Consider the following 25,629-nt stretch of genomic DNA (forward strand, 5'->3'; position numbering starts at 1 on the left):
TGCTGGCTATGTTAAAGGTAACTAAAATAGGCTGTTTAAGTTATGATTTAAAACTGTTCTATAACAAGAACAAAGTAGAAGAATTTTAAAAACATGGTCAGATTATTTTGGATAAGAGTTTAAAAAAAAAAAAAAAAAAAGAACATGGACAATTGCTGCAATTCAAGAAAAGTTCCAAAGACTCTGAGTATCAAATTGATGAAGTTTACAGTGAAGCAATACATACTGTTGGTGCCCTGGAAATATGTTAAATCGGTCTTTAAAAAGAATGTTTTAAAAGATGATGTACTGTAAAATTAAGATAAAGAACACATTTACAATGTGGATATGAGGGAAAGAAAAAATGAAAACTAACGTTTCTATCCATCTAATATGTGCCAAACATATTAGGAACTTTATTTTACAGAATCCTCAAAAAAATTTCTGAAGAAATTTCATATATATATTTTTTTACAGATAAACTAAATGAGTCTTGATGAGATTAAGTAACATTCTCAAAGTCATACAGAGAAAGTTAACTGTGTCACCAGGATTCAAATCCAGATGCGTCTGACTCCAAAGCCCATGTTCTTTCCACTGGACACCCATGTGGAAAATAGCTTTAAAGAAGGCAGGCAACCTAGGCATTCAAACCTAGAAGAAATTTGGCCAGGTATACCAAAGCTGATTATAATTTAGAAAGAAAGGAAGATGTAAAACAGCATAGGAAAAAAAAAATTAGTAGGGTAAGGTAGACAAGAGACAAATTAATTTCACTTCTAAAACCACTGGGAAGAAATATAATGACAGCTGCCTATAGAAGGTGGCAGGAAAAATTGTTATATGAAAGAATCTTAGGGGCGCCTGGGTGGCGCAGTCGTAAAGCGTCTGCCTTCGGCTCAGGGCATGATCCCGGCGTTCTGGGATCGAGCCCCACATCAGGCTCCTCCGCTGGAAGCCTGCTTCTTCCTCTCCCACTCCCCCTGCCTGTGTTCCCTCTCTCACTGGCTGTCTCTCTCTGTCAAATAAATAAATAAATTAATAATAATAATAATAATAAAAAGAAAGAATCTTAGTCATAACTAGGGAGCGAAGGGAAGGGTGCTGATTATGGTGAACTTGTTTACATCAGTGAATGAAAACTATTATGTGAGATCCAAGATATAGATAGGAATATGGAGAAAAGGGGGGAAAATAATGCTCAGAGAGGACAGTAATTTACTCCGATGTATTCTAACAGGGATGATACCGATGGTGGTGGAGGGGAAGAGATGAAAATGGAGGTCAGCTACTCTTGAACTCTTGGAGAGTTGATTTTCTCTGATTTAAGGTTTAAGAATTACTCAAACAAATCCCTTTTGTTTGGCCCATACAATCATATTTCTCCAAGGACTATTTTCTTTTCCTCAGAGAAAAGATCTATAATACTTTATGATTTGAGAGACTATAAAATTCCTATCACCAAAAACTGCATTAACAAAACATTAATATATTTTGGTGAACTTACAGCTATTATTGCAATATTACTCTAAAGGAAAATACGTACAAACTTAAACCATTTACAGAACAGAAACGTTTGCATACCAAAGATAATATAGTTCTGAAGCCAGAATAATATATTTAGCATTATCATATAAGGAATCAAATTTCTTTAGTCTACCAGAGCACCAAACAATTAATTAGGTAAACTGTACTTTCATATGTTATAAAGTGATTCAATTCTGTGTTATATAAGTTCGATATAACCACTTAATAGTCAGGTGCTCTTAGAGCCAAACCTTCAAATATTCTGCCAAGCTAGGGAGTATTAAATTTAGAACTGTTTTAATTCTCTTCAAACCACTTGGGTTTATTTTTACTAACCTTTTGTTCATGAATTTTAAGTTTTCCTAACTTCTTTTTTATTTTTGACATTAATAAAGCAAAGGAGGCTGAACTTCAGAAGTTTCCAAAGAGGTAAGAATAGATCACATGCACAGAATACTCAAGGTCTAAACATAATATCTAACAACAGCAACAACTGGGTACCCTTTTGTCTTTTAGTACTTAACATTTCATATGCAAAAAAGGTTAAAAACAAATACTTCTTAAGTTTATAGTGTAACGGGCTGCTTACCCCATAAATAAATCTCTGGTTAAACTGCTGCATTGCTCCTTGCAGCTGACTACGTTGTAGCTGCCACTGTTCATAGTTCCGGACGGATTCCAATGTTGGCCTCTGCCATGTTGTTGTTCTTGTGAAATGGTCAACATAGTAAATACGTCCCATGTTGTCAACCCGCCGTTCCCAACTACATCAGGACAAAAACAACCTAATTCAATAATTACTTGTGATATAGATATGAATTGAACAGGACTTCACCTTGGCCCTGGTGCAGGTTTGATAAGATTTTACCTTAAACTACTTTTGATTTACCTGAAATCTTTTATTTTACATATTTTTAAATGGTCGTTAAGTGAACACACAAGAAGTGTTTCTAAAAATTTCTTTCCTTAAAATAAGATGTATCAGGTTTTAAAAATACAATGCATATTTAGTGAATAAATCTCAAATAATAATTAAGAAAAAAGTTCTCATTTTCTTTCCAATGTTCTTTTGACTGTTGAAATCCTAACAGGGAGGGACACAATTGTATCAGCTTTTCAGATATCAAAAAGCACTTTTCCCACAAAATAATAACTACTGATCATTTCCAATGGGTGCATACTATTTTTTTTAAAAAATTATTTATTTTAGAGAGAGAGAAACCACGCAGGGTTGGGGGAGAGGGAGAGAGAGAATCTCAAGCAGACTCCCCACTGAACATGGAGCCCGAGATGGGGCTCCATCTCCATCTCACAACCCTGAGATCATGACCTGAGCCAAAATCAAGAGTTGACCGCTTAACCAACTGAACCACCCAGGCGCCCCTCAAATGGGTGCATAATATTAAGTAAACATTAATACAATAACTTGTTGATTTCTACTTTGTTGTTTATGGTTATTTCCAATACCCTCATATTAGAAATAGTAAAATAATAAATATTTTTAATATATCAAGTTTTTTCTTCCTTTGCATTTCTTCTTTAAGATAAATTTCCTGTAGAGGATTACTAAGGGTATGTGCATTACTATACTTATATATACTTTCTGTAAGAGTTACAACTAATTTATACTACCACTAGCAATATTATCTCACCAACACTGGATACTATCTTGCTAATTTAATAAGTAAAACGGTACCTTTTAGGTGTGTATTTGAGATTATAGCAAGATATTTCCCCATGTTTGCTACTGACTTCCCTTGAATAAAAATGTTTTCTTCCATTTTCTATAATGTAAATGTTAAATGCTTAACATCATGCATTAATATATCCTTTAATTCCCCAACTATTCTGTAATTATTTCACTTATATTAAAGTTTTTTATATAATAGGGACTTTATCGTCATATATATGATGGGGTTATAATAATTCTTATTCAGTTAAATAATTACTCTGGAAGAAACTAATTTTAAAACCCTGTGGTTTGAGCCAGGAAACAGGAAACAGGAAAATACAGAAAGGAAAACATGGAATCTTTAGGTCATAAATGCATAAAAATAAATCATTCATCATGCTTAATCAATTTTCTCTCTCCTTTCTAGTTTGCTCCTACCACAACACAAAGTGGATACTTTGTGGAAACTTCAGGAAAGACTGAAAGGAATAGGAAAAGTAGGAATATACGGAAGATTTTGTACAGATATAATCTCTAGTTCTGAATAAATACTTTCTTCTTCTTTAATTCAGATACTTACCCAGGAGGTAGAGGTTCTGGTCTATCCCACGTTGTTCTTTTTTCAATATGATCTACATAGTAAACTCGTCCATGCTGGTCCACTCTCTGCTCCCAACTTAAAACACAAAATTTAAAAGGCCGATATGGCACTTACCTTTGCTATTTTCTCTTACATGACCATATTACAGAATTGAGGCAAATAAACATGTCAGTATATGAAGAAGATACCAAAAGAATTTAGGAATAAAGTCAAGAAGTGTTATCCTGAGGATGACAGAGTGGATAAGACTTCTGCAGCAGTATCTGCTGAAGAGATGCCTTGTATTTCTAAAGAGGCTTGAGGTAGATGCACTCAGGAGACAAAGTCTACCTCAATCTAATCGTGGCATATGCAAGACTTGGTGAAAAAAAAAAGTGCTGTAATTAATGTTTTCAAATCTGAAGAAAGACTGAGCTGCTAACTCAAAGGCAAAACACTATGTGTGTTCTAGAAGAACTGAAATCAAAGACTAAGATCTTATCAGATATGTCTCTGCACAGTCTAACAGACAAAATCAATGTGGGTATTCTAGTCGCCTTGATAGGTTAATCCCCAAAGAGAAGAAGACAGGAATAAACCATCACAGCTTAGAAGTACCAATCACTTTGGAGAGCACAGGTTTCTGTTTGCTAATACCTTGCACAAATAATTTTCCAATATGGCTTCCCATGTAGGTTTCAAAAAAGGAAAATAGCCCAACTACTCACAAATAATATCTGTTTAGCAATTAAATTTTCCTCATGAGGGTTTATTAATTTATCAAGCAATTAATTGTAATTAGATTCCAAGCACTGAATCAATTGAATGCCACAATGTATGTATGTATGTAAACTATTAGAGCATTAATTTTTAAAATAATCAGCAGAGACTACAATGGGATTATGAGTACTAATTTCCTCAATTTCTTAAATTATTACTACTTTGCTATAATGACTTTATGATGGAAAATTTTTATTTTGAAAGTATTTTCCTCCCTTCAAAGAGAAAGCAATCTGAATTAGGTGACAATTTTATTACATGGCATTGGTTAACTTTCTATGGTTCAGAGTTCTTCAATTAAAAAAAAAAAAAACCACACAAAAAAACAAAAAACCTTTGCCCTGGAAATGAGGAGGGGGTGGGTTTCTTATGTGGTGATTTTTTTTGGTTCAGTTTGACACTAGACACAGCACCACCAAAATCAGTTACCATGCTTGAAGATGTTTTTTTAAAGAATGGAGTTCAGTATTATTTTCCTTATTAGTGAGTATATGTAGAAGCCTAAAGCAAACAAATAGTAACCAAAGACAGATAGTTACCCAGGTGGTAGGGGAGCCTGAGGTATAGGATTTAATGGCCTAGGGCCTGAGCCTCCAGATATAGTCAGAGGAATTATTAATCCAGATGTTGCTCCTTCAGATGTATTTGAATTTATATTTGTTGGTGGCAGAGAGCCCGTACTGGATCCATCACTTTCAGAAGTGGCAGATGGTGAACCATTGACAGATGCTGTAAAAGATTTGTGGAAAACAACCTTTTATTTTCAGAAATCTGAATTCAGGATAGAATTTAAACTTTAAAATATAAAAAGGCAGGTGACAAATAGAAAATTTAAGATATGGACATGCAGGTGAAAATTACTTAAAGAAACTTTTAAAATAACTTTTTAGGTTCCATCTATGCCATGTCTCTTTATTAATTATGAACATACTAATTCTGATTTCCTGATACCACAAGAAATAAAAACTATTTAAAAAATAAAAAGGAAAGCACTGGTATCCTTTGGTATTATAAGTTCATTTTATAATCTTCCAAAGCCTTAAAATTGTCTTTTCTATGAAACCCTGCAGATCAAAGACCAATTTTTGATGTTAGTCAAAACACAGAAGAAGATCTGACTGTTAAGTAATCGCATTCTTACAAATAGCTATAAAGTACATATTACATCTTCAAGAAAGACTTGACAAAACAATTCCTCAGGGAAGTCACCAATATTTTGACAAAGTAGTATATGATCTTAAAGGCTAAAAATGTATTAACACATTTTCTGCCAAAAAAGGGGAAAGATGTGTAATTAAAAACAAAGTTATTTACCAAAGTGATTTGTAGACAACTAATTTACTTTTCCAATAACATTTGGTTTAATTATTTTATATTGCCTGTCTACATACAGAGGGAAATAATAAAAGATTAAAGATTCTATTCTGGGTAATCAGGAAAAATGGATATTCTATCTATAGATGTTTACATTTTTACTACATGAAATATGTTCATTTGTTGTATAATTTTTGCTTCAAAATGTGAATATCATTTAGCATTGTTGGGTTACTTGCCATTTCTAATTGTCTTTTAAAGGATATAACAAGAATAAGCAAGCAGATCCTTGACAATATGACATGCTTATGTCCACACTATTACAAACCCTGCCGAAAAGTTGCAATCTTATCTAAACTGCCTATACTTTTATAATGCACATATGGTACTCAATTTTTTTTTTCCTCATTCTCAAAAAAGCACTTACCTCAATAACTTCACCCTGGAGGAAAAACTTAGGGAAAAGGCACACATTAGTCTACCTATAGAAAGATCATTCTTGGCCAAAACTTAAATGTAAAAATACAGCTAGAAAATGGACCTAAAAGAGAGAGGTCTCTCGACAGTTACCTGAGGATCAATTTCCAAACAGAACATTATTTACAATCACAGTACTGACAGCTATATCCCTAGTGTATGGCTGGAATACACACCTGGTCTACGTGGGGTAGGTGGAGGTGGTCGTGAAGGTCTTGGAGGCCTAGAAGGTTTAAAACCACCATTTGAGAGTGATGGAGAATTATTCCCATTGACCTTCCTATTTTCACCAGCTCCTGCATCTTCAGGCTCATCTGATCCATTTGTGTTTGTTCTGAGTAAGAAAGGGCGAAAGGGAAGGGAAAAGGAATGCTCTTTGAATTTAACAAAAACAAGACCAAAACTTAAAATTTCTGGCCAGCCTTATCAAACACATAAATAACCCTTGGGTAGAGTCTTATATACAACACTCTGAGCCCACCCAAATATAGAGTGAGGGGTTACCCAAGGGCAGAGAAACACTTTCTATCCTTCAAAATTATTAGGTATGGTGATTCAGATTTCAAGTATGTCTTTGGAGGCACTGTATAAGCAGGAACAGAGTCAATTTCTCAAAATCCCAACACCTTTAGAAAGGGCATATTTTATTATGAGCACAGATAACATCACCATCATTTTCTTGGTTTCCATTGGCTCTTAATATTATTCAATTTTGGGATAGGGCTGACTGTTCTATGGCAGAAGAAAGAATATCCCAGAGACAAAATGCTTTCTCTCCATCCCAGCAAATGGTATACAAAATGCTGAAAATTAGTGATCTAGAGCAGAGGTGCCCACAGACCTTTTTTTAAAAAGGAAGTGTCATTTCTTCAAAGCAATGACATTAATTGAGGGAAAGAAAAGAAAAGGGGAAAACAATAACAGGAAACATCAGATTGAGAGTCATTACTATGGTCAGCTACACATAGTTGATTCCTTTTCCCAGGGGGGAATTCTTGTCATGAATTAGAAAGCAAAGAGGGAGTGTAGCCAGTCTGAAGATGCCTCAGCTAACACTCCGCTATCTACTACCGGTAAGCAGCAAACCACTACGCAGTATTCATTCACTCTACTGGACCTTCAGAATAGTTCTGAACAAAGTAAAATCCCCCAACTTGGCCTCAGTTTCTCAACATAGTTATCTGACAACCTGGATAATATGATGATGACTCCTTAAATTTCCTTGATGCTTAGAATTGCTCCTGCTTCCTAGGTCTTTAAATTTTCAAATCTCTCTACTTACATACAGCCTTCTACTCCTCCTACCTGCCTCCTACTTCATCTTTGATTCGCTCTCATCATGACCCCCTCTATCTTCATAGTCCATCAGCTCCCTTCAAGTCCCACCTGGGCTGCACCATAAGCTACTACTTCCCCTAGTGCCTTTAATTCCTTTACTATTGCCCTACATTCCCCAGCCCCAAGCAATCTTTCCACTACAATTAATCCTTCATTTACTTCTACTACTATTCTCTGGGGCCAACAAGTAATGATAGATAATGTTCCAGTGGCAAAATCAGGTGTTATTTAGCAGAGTAAATAAAATAAACTAGTAAAAAAAAAAAAGTACCAAATTAGAGGGGCAGTCTGTTCTATAAAAGGTCCTTATAAATTTTCCACTGTGCCCAGTAAGGAAAAGTCCGGAGGTTTTCATTTCCAATGTCTAACAAGATAAAGTCTTTTCTTCCCCCCGGTAATGTACGTGCTGCCAAAGTGAGCACTTTTTTTTTTTTTTCCTGTTAAAAAGAAATCACAGCTCAAATCTCATGGGAGCTAATCAATTAGAAATAACAGAGGACTATGACAACGTAACACCACGGATTCATTGGGATTGGTGTACTGATGTTAAAATTAACAGTAATAAAAAATGAATAGTAATCTGGTAGGGCAAAGGACTTTTACTAGGTGCTGTACAATTAAACAGACCTACTCAAAAGACAAAAAGAAATTAAAATTGTGTTTCTTGAATCTCCATCTTCTTATCCTGGCAGATATCAGTTTCCTAAAGCTTGCTCATTTCAGAGACCGAGGAAACAAGAGCTATAGCTGACCTTACTTAAATATGACTTCAAGTGGACTACCCATACTGCTTGGAAATCAATCATTTTCTTCATATCTAATCTACTCCTGACCACTTTCCCAATCTGCGGATGACCCTGATGTTGCCTCTTCCCTAACATGGTGATCATCCACTATCCTTCAACTATCTCATCTACCTTAAAACTTCTCTGTTCTGAAGGGGCAGCAGGTGACATGTCCAGCAACAAAGATGGCAGAAGCCCCTGAAGCAGCCCAAGAAGCAGGGCAAGGAGATGGACAAGGAAGATAAAGCACTCAAGCAGAAACATATGAGGGGCAGAAAAAACTCAAGGAGCTAAAAGTAAAGGCTACATGGAAGGGCCCCCTGGCCACAGGTGGAATTAAGAAATCTGGCAAAAAGTAAGCTGTTTCTTGTGCCTGAGACAATGGTGTTCCTTAATTCTATTTCTGTTTAAAGATCTGGATTCCCTGTCTGTTGTAGCATCTGTTGTCTACTATAGCTAGAATAAGCGTTGTCTTAGATCCTGCTGTACATTTAAGAATAAACTTGTTAAAAAAAATAATAAATCAATAGTAAAAAAAATTCTCTGTGCCACTAATCATCTTCATTTCTTTTTTTCCCTTTTTGGGGGGAAAAGAAATCTCTTCACTTCTTCAAAGTTAATTTGTCTGTGTGTCCTTGATTTCTGCCTATATCCTCTAGGACTTTCCACTATCATTTAACACTCTTCTTATATCTTCCTTCTTCCAGATCCTTCCTCTCACTTCACAAATAAAATCAAACTCCTCAACCTAAAACACTACCTCAATCCTAACTGCTCTTCAAAGCTGTTTTTTTTTTTTTAAGATTTTTTAAAAATTTTATTTAATCTCTACACCCAATGTGGGCTCGGAACTCATGACCTTGAGATCAAGAGTCACATGCTCTACCAACCAGGTGCCACCCCAAAGCTGTTTGTTCTTTCATTCTCTTTTCCTTCATTACAATTTTTTGTATTTATGTAATTAATGTATTTAGTAATTTTAATTTTCCAAAGACTTTCACTCTTTCAAAGTGAAAAATAACTTCTAATCATAAAAATCACCTTCCATCCTACATTCTGGAGATCATTATTACCACTAAGACATGGACCCCCATTTCTTGCCAGTCCTATTTCATTGGCTGTGTATGTGATCATTAAATGTTTCATATCTTCAGCAAACTTCTGTTATTCATTATACACTGAGCACTTCCCCCAAATTATTCAAAAACATTTATAGTATCTAATGACTACAGAATGCTCTAATGTATAGACATGTCATCAAACATTTTTTCTTTTCTTTTAGTGATGGCAGTGGAGGGAGTCGGTTCTATTTCCTACAGATAGACTGCCAGAATAGAATACCTGGGTTAACGTGTGCAAGTATTTTGAAGACTGAAATACTGACTGCTAAATTTTTTAAAAAATATTTTCAAAGGTAATTTTCCTATCAGTCAGTTATAAAAATGCCCACTTCACCATCAAGTATATAAATATTTTTAAGTCTTTGCTAATTTGGTAAATAAAAATGTTAATGTTCAGCAATATTTCATTAACAAGCCATTTGAGTTTCTTCTTCCATGAACTGTATACATCTTCCGTAAATTTTTGTTATAAGAGAATAATTTTCCTTATTATTTGTAAGATCTTTTTACAATCTGAGGATACCAATTTATCTTTTTTTTTAAGATTTCATTTATTTATTTGAGAGAGAAGAGCGAGAGAGAGAGAGCACAAGCAGGGGTGAGGGACAGAGGGAGAGGGAGAAGCAGACTCTCCACTGAGCAGGGAGCCCGATGTGGGGCTCGACCCCAGGACCCTGAGATCATGACCTGAGCTAAAGGCAGACACTTAACCAACTGAGCCACTCAGGCACCCCTAATTTATCACTTTTCATACTGTTAAATATCTGTCATTTGCCTTTAATTTTATATTTCAAAATATACAGAAAAGTTTTAGATTTCTATATAATTAAATTTATTCAGAAATAAGTTCACTATTCACATTTTCTTCTAAAGGTTTCATAGATTCATTTTTTTGAAATCAATTTTAAATAAGTCAACCTGGAATCTACTCTGCTCTTGGAACAAGCTGAAGCTCTAACCTGACTTTTCTTTTTCCACACAGCCAGTCTTCCTTGGCTTAATTAGTTAGTCTAGGACCTCATTCTCTTCTACAGTATCTGACAGCATTAAATACCCCATCTTTTAAAAACGTTTCTCTTGGGGTGCCTAGATGGCTCACTCAGTTAAGCGTCTGCCTTCAGCTCGGGTCATAATCCTGGGATTGAGCCCCGGGTCAGGCCTCCTGCTCAGTGAGGAGTCTGCTCCTCCCTCTGCCTGCCGCTTCCCCTGCTTGTGCTCTCTTGTGCTCTGCTTCTCAAATAAAATGTTTTAAAAAAATAAAAATAAGAACATTTCTCTTAACTTCTGTGACAGTGCTTTTCTAATCTTTTACTCCCACTTCTAACCATCTCTTCTTCAGTTTGTATTCTTCTTCCCATTCACTAAATACAGGTTCCTATGGTTCTGTTCTTGTCTTCCTTTCCTTTTCCATTAATTTTCCCCTAGAGTCTCAAATTCCATGATTTCAAAGATCATCTCTGAAATGATTCCCAAATCAGAATCGCTCATCTTTGTCTCATTCTCATCCTCTTGTACCAAATTATCAACTGAATGCAGGAGATCCAGAATAACTCTCCAATTCTAAGGCTACTATTCCTCCCATGTTCTGGTTCTACAAGGGGGTACTACTATCTTCCTGGGAAACAACTTTTCCTCTCTCCTGTGCCTCTTGACACTCAGTAAAGTCTCACTTCCACATTCTCTCTACTCTTCCACCACCAGTGCTCCCAGTTCTAACCCTCCTTTTCTCTTACTGGATTACTGTAACAACTTCCTGTTTAGGTCTTCCCACTCTCACCACATAATCCAAACTCTATATAATTACCAAATAAAATAATTTTTCCAATGGAGTTCTGATCACACCAATGCCCCATTTTTTTTTTTTTAAAGATTTTATTTATTTATTTATTTGACAGAGATAGAGACAGCCAGCGAGAGAGGGAACACAAGCAGGGGAAGTGGGAGAGGAAGAAGCAGGCTCATAGCGGAGGAGCCTGATGTGGGGCTCAATCCCATAACGCCAGGATCACGCCCCGAGCCGAAGGCAGACGCCCAACCGCTGTGCCACCCAGGCGCCCCCAATGCCCCACATTTAAAGATTTTTAGAGACTTTCCTCTCCACAGAAGGATTCCATGAGCCTATATAGGCATACCTCAACATACTGGTTCCAGACCACTACAATAAAGCAAGCATTGAAGTCAAATTTTTTGTTTCTCGGTGCATATATGTTTATACTATACTACAGTCTATTAGGTGCGCAATAGTATTATATCTAAAAAAACAATGTACTTACCTTAAATATAAAAATACTTTGTTGCTAAAAATGCTAACCATCATCCACCCTGAAAGTGATTCAAGTCTTAATCTTTCTGCTGGTGGAGGGTCTTGACTTGATGCTGATAGCTGCTTACAGATCAGGGTGGTGGTTGCTGAAGGTTGGGGTGGCTGTGGCAATTTCTTAAGACAACAATTAAGTTTGCTAAAACAACTGACTCTTCCTTTCACAAAAGATTTCTCTGGACCAAGGCTGTTTGATACCATTTTACCAAAGTAGAACTTCTTTCAAAATTGGAATCAGTCCTCTAAAACTATGCCGCTGTTTTATCAACTAAATTTATGTAATACTCTACATCCTTTGTTGTCATTTCAACAACCTGCACAGGAGTGCAGGAGTAAATCTTTACCAGGAGTAGATTTGATCTCAAAAAACCCCCTTTCTTTACTCATCCATACGAAAAACTCCTCGTCCATTTAAGCTTTATCATGAGATTGCAGCAATTCAGTCACATCTTCAGGCTCCCATTCTAATTCTAGCTCTCTTGCTATTTCTACCACATTTGCAATTACTTCCTCCATTGAAGTCTCAAACCCTTCAATGCATCCATGAAGACTGGAATAAATTTTTTTCAAACTCCTGTTAATGTTGATATTGTGACCTCCCATTAATCTTGTCAGATGTTCTTAATGGCATTTGCATGTTTAATCCTTTCCAGGAGGTTATCAATTTATGTTGCCCAGATCCATCAGAGAAATCACTATCTATAGCAGTCATTAAGAAATTCATGAAAAAATATATTTCTTGGGGTGCCTGGGTTGCAGAGTAGGTTAAGCATCCGACTCTTGGTTTCGGCTCAGGTTGTGATCTCATGTTTGTGGGATAGAGCCCCCACTGGGCTCCATGCTCGAAATTCTCTCCCCCTCTCTCTTTGCCCCTCCCGCTCGTACACACGCAACTCTCTCTCCCTCTGAAAAAACCGATCTTTAAAAAAGAAAGAGAGAAAGAGAGAGAGAGAGAGAGAGAGAGAGAGAGAAAGAAAGAAAGAAAGAAAGAAAGAAAGAAAGAAAGAAAGAAAGAAAGAAAGAAAGATATTTCCTAAATAATAAAACCTAAGAAGTCAAAATTACTCCTAGATCCATGGGCTGCAGAATGGATGCTATTGTTAGCAGGCATGAAAACATTACTCTTGTATATCTCCATTAGAGCTCTTGGGTGACCAGGTGCATTGCCAATGAGCAATAACATTTACAAGGAATCTTTTTTCTGAGCAGATCTCAACAGTGGGCTTTAAATAGTCAATAAACCTTGTAAATAGATGTGCTATCATCCAGGTTCTGTTGTTCTGTTTATAGAGCACAGGCAAAGTAAATTGAGCATAATTCTTAAGGGCCCTAGGATTTTTGGAATGGCCAATGAGCACTGGCTTCAACTTAAAGTCACCAGCTACATTAACCCCTAGCAAGAGAGTCAGCCTGCCCTTTGAAGCTCTGAAGCCAGGCCCTAACTTCTCTCCAGCTATGAAAGCCTTAGATGGCATCTTCTTCCAATACAAGGCTGTTTCATCTATGTTGAAAATCTGTTGTTTAGTGTAGCCACCTTCAAGAATTAGCCAGATTTTCTGGATAACTTCCTGTTTCACCTTGTACTTTTATGATAATGGATATGGCTCCTTTCCTTAAACCTCATGAACCAACCACTACTCACTTCCAACTTTTCTTCTGCAGCTTCCTCAACTCTCTCAGCCTTCATAGAAATTGAAGAGAATTAGGGCCTTGACCTGGATTAAGCTTTGGCTTAAGGGAATGTTGCAGCTGGTGTGATCTGCTATCCAGACTACTAAAACGGTCTCCATATCAACAAAAAGGCCGTTTTGCTTTCTTATTATTTGTGTGTTCACTGAAATAGCACTTTTAATTTCCTTCAAGAACTTTTCCTTTGCACTCACAACTTGGCTAACTATTTGGCACGAGAGGCCTAGCTTTTGGCCTATCTTGGCTTTCAAAATGCCTTCCTCACTAAGCTTAATCATTTCTAGTTTTTGATTTAAAGTGAGAGACATGCAGTTCTTCCTTTCACCTGAGTACTTAGAGGCCACTGTAGGGTCATTAATTGGCCTAACTGTCATAACTCAGGGAATAAGGAGGCCCAAGGAGAGGGAGAGAGACAGGGAAAAGCCTATCGGTTGAGCAGTCAAAACACACACAACATTTATCAGTTAAGTTCACCATCTTATATGGGCACAGTTTGTCATACCCCAAAACAATTACAATACTAAGATCAAAAATCACTAATCACATATCACCACTACAAATAATGAAAAAGTATGAAATAATGCAAGAATTACCAAAATGTGACAGAGACACAAGTGAGTGAATACTGTTAAAAATAATGGTGCTGACAGATTTGTTTGATGCAGGGTTGCCACAAACCTTCAATTTGTGAAAAACAAAATATTTGGAAAGCACAATAAAATGAAGTATGTCTGTATTTACAAACCAAAATCTCCATCTGGCCCCAACCTATGTAACATTAAAAATAACTAACATTTATTGATGGCTAATTATTTATGTGATTAAAAAAAAACAAAAAGTCCCGGTTGTAGTAAAGCATGACAATCATGAGTCAGGCTCTGAAGGTCAGGCAATCCCAGGTTCAACTGTGCTACCACAACATTAACTCAGGCAAGTTCCTTTCCCTTTCTGAGCCTCAGTTTTCTCATCACGCATAAAAATGATACTTACCAACTTCATAAAAATGTTCAAGATTCACTGAAATGACAGGAAACATGCTCAACATACTGCCTGACATATAAGAGGCAATAAATATTAACTGGTTGATTCTACCCTCAAATTCACCACCTGCCATTTTCCCCTTTCAATTACTCTATTTTTAGCTATTTATGCTGCGACTGAAGATTTCCAACAAAACACCCTGTGTTGTTCCCCATCTCCATAACTGTTTTTCTTCCTTTCACCTAGAACTCCTTCCCCTCTCCAATTCCCCAAAGCATGCAAAGCCAAATTATAATTATGCTTTGTCTTAGGCCAAATGCCATTTCTTCCATGAAGTTTTAAACATTTTATATACTGATAAACATTTTTTTAGACCATCATGCATTATTTTCAAACAAAAATTTTTAAAGTTCAACAAAAAAAATAAGATTCAAACTAGTTCTGAAGTAAAAGAGTATGAGATTAAGGTAGAGAGACAGTTCTACAAGGCAGGATTTTTAAGAAACAGACTTCATTACATAACTGAAAAAATTTCCCATAATAGTTTGTTGTAATCTAAGAAATAGCTATATGTCTAACCACAGTAATTCTCAAAGTATATGGCCTGGTCTGACATCAGCATCACCTGGAAACGTGAGAAGCATAAATCTTGAGCCCAAACCTAGATATAGCAAATTGGGTACTGGAGATAAGACACAATCTGTGGCTGAACAAGTCTCCCAAGTGATTCTGATGCACTCTAAAGTTTGAGAAACACGGTCACACTAAAATAGCACTGGTGGTTTATTTCAGTTCCTTTAATAAGTGGATATGAACTAAAACCTGGAATGGATTTTGAAAACCAACATGGAAACCTATACGCTATACAGAATTGTCAGTGTGAACTTACAGCCACCAACTATCCTTTAAAAGGAATTAGCTACAAAGTATGTGCTTTACTATGGCTTTGTTCCTCTGCTCCACAATTTTACAAACCTCTCCTTACCTCTTCATACATATATATCTAACTTACACATAAGCTGGGATGTTTATGGACAGGATAAAGAACCCTGGAGAAAGAAGATGCTAATACAATAAGGTCGTAACAGTCAGGAAGGTACTTCTAATAACAAAATCTTGAATACTAGGCACCAATCATCTTGAACTTCATAAAAATGACAGAAGACAACAGTAAGAAACATAAAACATCCAGACATGTTACAGAGAAAAGCAGACTAACAAGACTATAGTCACAGTATACACAGTGCCTGTATTAGGACAAAAAAGTAAAATAACCTCAAGTTGTTTAGTCATTTTCCTAAATGATAACTGGGGCAACAGATTGGAGGGGAGGGGCACAAAGCCCTTGTCCACTGGATACATATATTGCCCTGCTTTTTAGTCTTACAGTTAGGAAGTCCCTAAATAAAAGCAAAGGGGAAAAGCGAGTCATGGCCATGATTATTGTGGAGTAACATTTAAAAACATTTGACAGTTTAAAAAATGCTTTTCAAACCCACGATCTCAGAAGTATGCTCTCTGGAATAAAAGCTAACGCAAAAGAATTCATGCTTAACACAAATGACAGGCTCAAAGATTAGACTGGCAATCTCAGAAACCTAGAAGACACTATTCCTCAGATTATTTATGACAATGATTCACTTGGGAAGATGTAAAGTGTTGATTAAATAAATGGCATGAAGCTAGGACTCTAGGAATGCCTTTGCAAGAAATTTATAGTTGCCTAGAGTAGTTTCATAAAGTATTTTAAGAATGAGATTTGTAGGAGCGCCTGGCTGGCTCAGTTAGTAGAGTACGCGACTTGATCTCAGGGTTGTAAATTTGAACCCCACACCGGGTGCAGAGATTACTTAAAAATTTAAAGAAAAAAAATGACATTTGCAAAAATATAAACAAAATGACTTAACCTTTCAAGGAGCATACAAAATTCTATCACATTCTCACTAATGGAAAAATATGGATTTATTATGCAAAAGAGTTCTCAACTCATGAATGCAAACTGAAATATTAACACATTACTTATTATGTAGAAATTTTCAGGAATTCAACGAACTTCTATTAAACATATAACTAAAAGGACACAAAAGGCTTATGTTGTCTTCCATATAATTTTTCCATGTAATTTTAAAACCTTTTCTATTGCTTTTTAATCACACTGAGCAATAAAAGTAGTTATTATTCAGGGTGCCTGTGTGGCTGAGTTGGTTAAGTGTCCAACTCTTGATTTCAGCTCACGTCATGATCTCAGGGTTATGAGATCGAGCCCTGCATAGTTGGGCTCCACACTGGGCATGGTGCCTGATTAAAATTTTCTCTCTCCCTCAGCTCCTCCCCCCTTTTTCTCTCTTTAAAAAAAAAAAGCAGTTATTAATCCCTGAACAAGATGTTACTAGTCCTTAATATTTCACCTCTTTTGAGATTAGTATAAGAAATGAGTCTTTGTCACAGGAGTGACTCTGAAGATAGATCTCTATTAGAAAAAAGACAATAGTTTCATACACTTTAATTTCCCCAAAGACCTGAGTTGTCTTTTTTAACTTTTGTTTTGAAATTTTCCATACATCACAAAAGTAGACAGACTAGTATAACAAACTCCCTATCAACTCAGCTTCAACAACCATCAACACTTTGTTCTACTTGCTCCACCTCTCCTCTCCTGCAGCACTTGGTACTGTAATACCCTCTCTCAGGATATTTTCCCTTATGTTCTGTGATACTGCTTTTCTACTCTCCTCTGACCACAACTTCTGTGGTTCATCATCTTCCTACCCACTGCTTACGCAGTTCAGGAAAAACAAAGAATCCAATGGGATTTTGTAACTCTTTAAGATACATTACTTACTGCTTTAAGACTAGGAGCATTTCCTTTTCTAAGTCTATCTCCCATTATCAGCTTCTAGGATAATCACCAAACACTTAAAAGTTTAAGTCGGGGGCACATGGGTGGCTCAGTCTGTTAAGTGGCCAGGCCGACTCAATTTTGGCTCAGTCAGAACCTCAGGGTCCTAGGATGGAGCCCTGCGTCAGGCTCTGTGCTCAGTGAGGAGTCTGCTTAAGATTTTCTCTCTCTCTCAAATAAAAAAAGTCTTTGAAAAATATTTTAAAATGAAAGTTTAAGTCAGTTAACACAACCCAAGACATTCAACATTTTTCAGACCGTAGACCTCAAGGCAGAAAGGCACATGAAAGTGCTGAATCTATTGGCACCTGGCTGGCTCAGTCAGAAAAGCATTTGACTCTTGATCATGAGTTTGAGCCCCATGTTGGGTATAGAGATTACTAAAAAAAATAAATAATAAACTTAAAAAAAAAAAGGGCTGGGGCACCTAGGTGGCTCAGTCGGTTAAGTGTCTGCCTTGGACTCAGGTCATGATCTTGTGGTTCTGGGATCAAGCCCCATATCATCAGGCTCCATAATCAGCAGGGCATCTGCTTGTCCCTCTTCCTGTGCCCCTCTTCCCGCCTCCCACCCACCCAACCCAGCTGGCTCATGCTAGCCCTCTCTCTCAAATAAATAAAATCTTAAAAAAAAAAAAAAATCCTGAATCTAGGGTAATAGTGAACAGCCGGTACAAATCTCTGCTCCCTCTATCAAAGGCCCAAAAGATACCATAGATCATGATGACCTTCTCATATACTCAAAGCCTATATCCCAGCTTTCCTAGAAAAAAAAAGTAACAGTCCAGTGATGGCCCTAGGATTCTGAACTCCCTGCTATTGTTAAAAGTACCAATATATTCACTTTCTACAAGCTGAAGGAAGTACTAGCAATTCAGGTATCCCTGGCCTACTCTGGAAAACTGCAGTCAGATGAGCTAGGAACACTGAAACATTCATAAGTATTTCCTTTCTTACCCTGAGTCCTGAATTTTTTTAAAAAGATTTTATTATTAGTATTTTTTAAGCAAATCTCTACACCCAACATGGGGCTCAAACTCACAACCCTGAGATCAAGAGCTGCATACTCCAGCCACTGAGCCAGCCAGGGGCCCCTGAGCCCTGAGTTTTCTGACCCTCATTTATCCCTTCAGCAGTCTGAACTTTTGTTTTAGTCAAACTAAAATTCTGACTACAATTAATATTCATTCTTCCTTGTCTCTTCTTATATTCTGTGGTAAAGCAACAAGTGAACTCTTACCTTGTTTCATCCTTGGGTCTGGAGCCATCATCATTCTGTGAAGCACCTTTAACATCAATAAAATTTACACAGAAAATGAGATTCAAAAAGTGGTTTTCACCTTCTTCCTAAACATGCAAAGCCTTTTATTAAATCTTGTAGAACATACTATAACTTATGTCAACATATTTAGAAGGAAAATGTGATAAATGTTCACATGATTGAAATCAGAAAAGCTTTACCAAAATGCTGTGCCAATGCTTATTATGTGTAAGAGATATTAGTCAAGATATTATTTTTTTTTAAGATTTTATTTATTTATTTGACAGAGAAAGACAGCCAGCGAGAGAGGGAACACAAGCAGGGGGAGTGGGAGAGGAAGAAGCAGGCTCCCAGCAGAGAAGCCTGATGTGGGGCTCGAACCCAGAACACTGGGATCACGCCCTGAGCTGAAGGCAGACGCTTAACGACTGCGCCACCCAGGCGCCCCCTAGTCAAGATATTACTCATGTCCTACTTCTGCCTTTTGAAATATATGTTTGCTTGATTCTAATTCAAATCTAATACTTCAGCCATCTTTTATACTAAAAATACCTCACAAAAAATTCTGATCACCATCAGGATGATGGATAAAACAGATTCTAAAAATAAAAAAACTAGTAACATCTCTCTTATGCAAGGGCCTGGCAAACAACTTCAAGAATAGGAAAGGTAGGGGTGCCTGGGTGGCTCAGCCGTTAAGTGTCTGCCTTCGGCTCAGGTCATGATCCCAGGGTTCTGGGATCAAGCCCAGCATCCGGCTCCCTGCTCAGCAGGAAGGCTGCTTCTCCCTCTCACATTCCCCTTGCTTGTGTTCCCTCTCTTGCTGTCTCTCTCTGTCAAATAAATAAAATCTTAAAAAAAACAAAAAAAAAAAAAGAATAGGAAAGGCACCAAATAATCTCAGTGGCCAATTAATTTCACACTTTCTTCAAATTTTATTCATGGGAAATATTCTGAGGATTCGGTAAGGGCCTGTGCACTATAAGTATTAAAGACTAGGCACAGTGATTGCAGCAAAAATAGTAGGCAGAGAAGGAAAAACTATAAAATGCAGAAACAAGAATTCAAGTTTTACAGTCTACATCAATCAATGTAGTTAAAGAACAATAGTCCCTAAATACAGTCATAGTTTTAAACAGTAAAATCATCACTATTATTGCTCCAAAGCATAATTAATGGATTAATTCATTTAAGAAATGCTGAATCACTGCTACACTATATCACCTCAGCAAGGCTGGCAGGTATATCATCTTGCCTAGAAATATTACATTTAAAAAAGTGGGGACATAAAAGGTACAGCATAAGGAAATACAGTCAACAGTATTTTACTAATGTTGTATGGTAATGAAATATCCAGAAAAGACAAATTTTTGGAGACAAAATAGATTAGTGGTTGCCTGGGGTTAGAGGTGAGAACAGAATTTTGTGTAAATAAGTTAAGAGGGATCTTACTAGGGGAATGAAAATGTTCTAATCCTGATTTACAGTAATGGCTGGATCACTCAAATTACTAAAAATCATTAAATTGTAGACTTGCAATGAGTGCATCTTATGAAATATAAAATACTCCTCAATAAAGCTATTAAATATGGTTTTGAAAACATGGTACAATGAAATGCACTTCAGGCTGAAAAGGGCACATTTTTTTTAAATAAGAATTTTACAAGTTTCACAAGAATTATTTTTATACAGAATATTATCCACCTAAAACAGCTGATGAGACAAATGAAATCAGAAAAAGAAATAAAAATATACAGCATTAGTTACTAAAATCAGTCAATTAGTATCGCACTTGTCTCAAAAATTAAGAAAATCATTTGGAATATTCGAATCTACCAATAAGTGCCACTTCTAAACTTCTCCATTTATTACACAGAAGCATAGTTAATATTTAACCACATGGACTCTGAGGCGTATCATAGCTTCATCATGTACTAACTTCATGACCTTCGAAAAGTACACTTGATTATCCTGTGCCTTTTACCTCACATATAAAATGGGGACAATAAGGACATCTACTTCATAGAACAGTTGTGAGGATTAAGCATAAATATTTAGAACAGTGCCCAGCAATAAGCACTCCATAAATATCAGCTATTACTGTTTCTCAAAATTTACATTTCATCAGTAAGTACAGACAAGGGCCATTTTTGTTCAAGCTTTTATTTCACCTCAATACAGAAGTGAAGCCGTAACTATGAAAATGCATGGCATAAATTAAATAGACCTAATCCTGTATTTCCAGAGAATAGTTTTTTTTTAAAAGACACAAAATATCTGACACTTATACAATGAATGTCCAAGAAGGAAACAATGACCATACTTAAAGTTTGCATTTTACAAATGTATTGTTCTTTTAAAGTATTCCCACTTCAAATTTCCTCAAAAATGATATTTCTAAATACACACATTTTACCCACAGGACACTTTGGAAGAAGATCTACAAAGATCTCTTCTATTCAGTGAGCTACTCAAAAGGGCTTTCCTGCCACAAAATAACTAGCTGGTAGATGAAGCAATTTAACACACTGTTCCATTTCCTGGGTGCCTAGCAATCTTTAAAGCAAAACAAATAAACAAGTGAACTGATACCAGAGCAGGAACAGGATGCAGTAAGCAGATATGAAAAAAAAATTTTTTTAAAAGGGTCATCCTGATGGCTATCACCAGCTCTGAGACGGATCAGAAACAAAGGCTTGGGATACTGTAAAGGAGCTGAAGTGTTCCCAGGTACATAGCACACCCTGTCACTAGCAGAAGCAAAAGAAACTTTCTCTGGGGTAATTAATCCCCAATTTAGGTCCCTAAGATTCCCAAAGACTACAATAAAAAAAAAAAAAAAACTGGCAATCAAAGAGTAGCAAACACGTAAGAAAACATGGATCAATGAAGGAGAGACATAAAAACATATCCCCAAAGATTTCTGATATTGGAATTTTCTTTTTTTATATATATACTGGAAGTTTCAAATGGAGAATGTAAAAAAAAAAAAAAAACCCTGTATCAAAAGAAAATTAACAAGCAAAAAACAAGACAAGCACCAGCAATTCCATTCCTAGGAATATACCCAAGAGAAATGAAAACATGTGCACAAAGTAACTTGCACACAAATGTTTACAGCATCATTATTTATGACTCATTAATAGGCAAAAGGTGGAAAAATAAGTCACATGTACACCAGTGGAAGAAAGGATAAACAAACTGTGGCATATACATGCAATGGAGTATTATTCAGCCACAAAAAAGTACTGATATATGCTTCAACCTGGATAAACCTTGAAAACAATAGGCTAAGAATCCAGGCACAAAAGGTCGCGTACTATATGATTCCTTCTTTATAATATACCCAGGATAGGCAAACCCAGAGACAGAAAGCAGACTAGTGTTTACCAGGTGACTGGGGGCAGGGGAAGAGATGGGGAGTGATTATAAAATGGACAATGGTTTTTTTTTCTGGGGTGATGAAAAAGTTTTGAAATTAGAGGTGGGAGACACTATCATTATGAATATACTAAATTGTATACTTTATAAGGTTAATTGTATGTTGTGTAAATTTCACCTCAATTAAATGAATCACAACAAAAAAGTGTCATATTTGAAAAAACAATAAATGCTGTAAAGCTGAAAATGCACATATCAATATGTACCAACAATTCCATTCCCAAGTATATATCCTACATAGACTCTTCAGCCTGTGTACCAGGAGACATATAAATCTATAAATGCAGACATATTCAATCTATGACTGTCCATAATGACAAAAAACTGTAAAGAAACCAAATGTCTTCTGACATAAAAAATGGATAAACTGTGGTATATTCACCTAACAGATTATCATACAGCAATGAAAATAAGTTACAGATACAGTAATATGGATAAATCTTAAAAGGTAAAATCTATTTTCATAGAGCTTAAGAAAATGGGCAAGTAATGTACTGTTTAGGGACATGCGTATGTATTAAAAATTTTTTTTCAGGGACATCTGGCTGGCTCACTCGGATTACTTAAAAATAATAAAAAAATCTTAAAAAAATTTTTAAGTAAGGAAGTGATAAATTCAAAATTCAGAGTAGTGATTATCTGTAGGCGAAAGATAAGGAATGCTACAGGGAGGAAAATACAGGTGGATGCAATGTTGTTAATGTTCTAATTTCTAAGCTGGGTGGTAGGGTAGTTCATGTGTGCCAATTCTATTATGCTGGTTTATATATTACACATAATAAATATAAGAATATGTTATATATGAGATATATATTTTATATATATGCTATATACGAGAATGTAAGTCAAAGTGCTTTGTAAATTATAAAAATGGGTGAAAGATACAGCAAAATATTACTCTAAACCAACAATGATCATATTATAGCCTTAATACTTGGATTTTTTGAGGGCGCGTGAGTGGAGCAGATGGTTAAGCATCTGCCTTTGGCTCAGGTCATGATCCCAGGGTCCTGGGATCAAGCCTCGCATGGGGCTCCCTGCTCAGTGGGGAGCCTGCGTCTCCCTCTCCTTCTACTGCTCCCCCTGCTTGTGCTCTCTGGCTCTCTCTGCCAAATAAATAAATAAAATCTTAAAAAAAAAAAAAAACTTGGATTTTTTGTTTGTTTTGTTTTTCAGGATTTCAAATATTCTATTATAGGAAAAAACTTAGTTGTTGGTTTTATTCATTTGATAAAGAAGTATTTACTAAGCATCTACTTGTGTCAGCCCTAATCTAGACACCGGGAAAACTTCAGGGAAAGAGAGAAAAACAAACCCTATCCTCATGGAGCTCACGTTAAACTAAATACATTAAAGTTACATATAATGCAAAACATAACAGAAGGCAGAAATAGGATAGAAAATAGAATTTTTCTATGGAGAAAAGTGAGTCAGGACTTGATGAAAGGGCTGTCGAAACATTAGACAGATGGCCGGGAAAGACCTTGCAGAGAGGGTGATGTCCAAGAAAATCCTGAAGTGAATCACATGGAATCTGAAGGAAGAGAGCTCAAGCCAACAGAAGGAAACTGTAGTGGCCCTAAAGCAGGAGTGTTCAAGAAAACACAAGGAGAGTGGTGTCACTCAAGAAAACTGCATAAAAGAGTAAGAGATGAAGCCATCAAAGTAGAAGAGCTTTGGATGTGGGGCCACAGAGGCCTTACAGACTTTTAAGACGCTACAGAAAATCACTGGGAGCTTGGGGCAGGCATCTGACAAGGTCTGTCTTATGTTTTCACAAAACTACTTTGGCTGTGCACTTAAAAAAAAAAAAAAAAAAAAAGAGCAAGGGAGAACAGGGGTGGTCATCACTCTCCAGCCTTCTTTTCCTGCTCTGTACCCCACAGGGGTAAACTGTAGGACATATATTAACCATTACTGGCTTCTTTGGCTCTGGCTTGCATTGGGTTCAACTATGAGACACAGGGGAGACTGGGAAGAGACTAAGACTTATCTCTTTATTACCCTCTTCTGCTGTTTCAATACTTGGATTTTAAAGTGGAAAGTTTTCTTGGCTTCTTGAGGAGGCCAAACTCATTAATATTCTTAGCAAACATAGATAAACAGTCAAAGGTATGTCAAATAAGTTTCCCTCCATAAAATAATTAGTTGGTGCCCAGACCCCAACTGAGATCTAGTAATTTCAAATAATATTTGGTCAAGCAAAAAATTTAAGCCAGTTTCTTAGAATTTCTTATATTGTTAAGAAAACATTATAGATATATTCATATAAAAATGGCTATTTACATTAAAATTTAAAGGAACCACAAAAACTAGAGTCTAACACAAGAAAGTAAGATAGTCAAAATGGAATGGAATACACACAGTCTAAGAACCAAAGGTCACATGTGCTGAAAAACCTATCCCTAAAATAATTTTAAATACATCAAGAGTATACATGGTAAATAAAGATCTTTATAAAGTATGCTCCTATTTTATAATCATGAGATTTTTGTCTTTAGGAAAAATGTTTTTGACAGTAATACTTTTCAGTGATATATTTGGGAAGACAGGTGTTAAATTAATAATCTACCACTACCAGTAGCCCAAGAAGTAAAAATAGATGAATGGGAAGTACTTGCAGATATGAACAACCACCCACACTCAATTTGTTGAGTTAATTCAGATCTGAGTGCTAAAACAGTAAGTCTATCTAACTAAATAAAGGATTCTTCCCAGAGATTCATAAAAGCCTATTAACTCTGTACTTAAGTAGAGGAAAACACCAGAGCAAATTATGAAGTTATTTTCTAAATCAGAGAAATAAGAAAGAATATCAAAGAAAATGCGATAACTACAATAGTCATTTGCATATTAAACTTGTTCTCTGAGCCAGGGCAGGGGATGGGAAGATGGAGTGGGGATAGAAAGCTCTCTAGTTTTCAAATACAGCTTGAAGATAAGTGGGAAGAAAAAACAAACATGCTGAGTAAATTTTGTTTCGCTTGAAAAAGGTTTACTTATGTAACTGCCTTCTTTAGAAAATTTATCCACCAGGGGTGCCTGGGTGGCACAGTTGGTTAAGCATCTGACTCTTGGTTTTGCTTAGGTTGTGATCTCAGGGTCAAGAGACGGGGCTAGATCTAGGGTCAGTGCAGCGGCTGCTTGAGATTCTCTCCCTCTGCCCCTCCCCCTGCCAAATAAAAAGTAAATCTTTAAAAAGATCTTAAAAACTAAAAAAAAAAAAGAAAGAAAGAAAGAAAAGAAAGAAAATTTATCCACCAAAGAGAATGAACCAAAAATTTCTAAGTACCCAAAGAGATAATACTGTCCCATCAGGAAAATCAGCCTTCACAGTATATTTAAATATACAGCAAGCTATTATCTGGTGACTTTAAATACTAAAATTCAGACAGTGATTTCCTTTCATAAATATTATTTAAAACTTAACCAAAAATATTTATATCTACAAGAACAAATTCCCTCT

General features: G+C 36.2%; 1 protein-coding gene across 1 annotated transcript in view; it reads right to left on the minus strand.

Annotated features, from left to right (window-relative positions):
* ITCH (itchy E3 ubiquitin protein ligase) overlaps positions 1–25,629 on the minus strand; it is a 126,201-nt gene that overhangs the window by 42,285 nt on the left and 58,287 nt on the right. Inside the window, exons 7-11 of the mRNA XM_026503324.4 lie at positions 18,702–18,747; positions 6,506–6,663; positions 5,078–5,267; positions 3,759–3,854; positions 2,096–2,270 (exon numbers count right to left, since the gene is read on the minus strand). Coding sequence (XP_026359109.2) covers positions 2,096–2,270; positions 3,759–3,854; positions 5,078–5,267; positions 6,506–6,663; positions 18,702–18,747 — 665 coding nt within the window. The remainder of the gene's footprint in view (positions 1–2,095; positions 2,271–3,758; positions 3,855–5,077; positions 5,268–6,505; positions 6,664–18,701; positions 18,748–25,629) is intronic.

The sequence above is a fragment of the Ursus arctos genome, unplaced genomic scaffold, assembly GCF_023065955.2.
Source record: "Ursus arctos isolate Adak ecotype North America unplaced genomic scaffold, UrsArc2.0 scaffold_16, whole genome shotgun sequence".
Taxonomy (NCBI): domain Eukaryota; kingdom Metazoa; phylum Chordata; class Mammalia; order Carnivora; family Ursidae; genus Ursus; species Ursus arctos.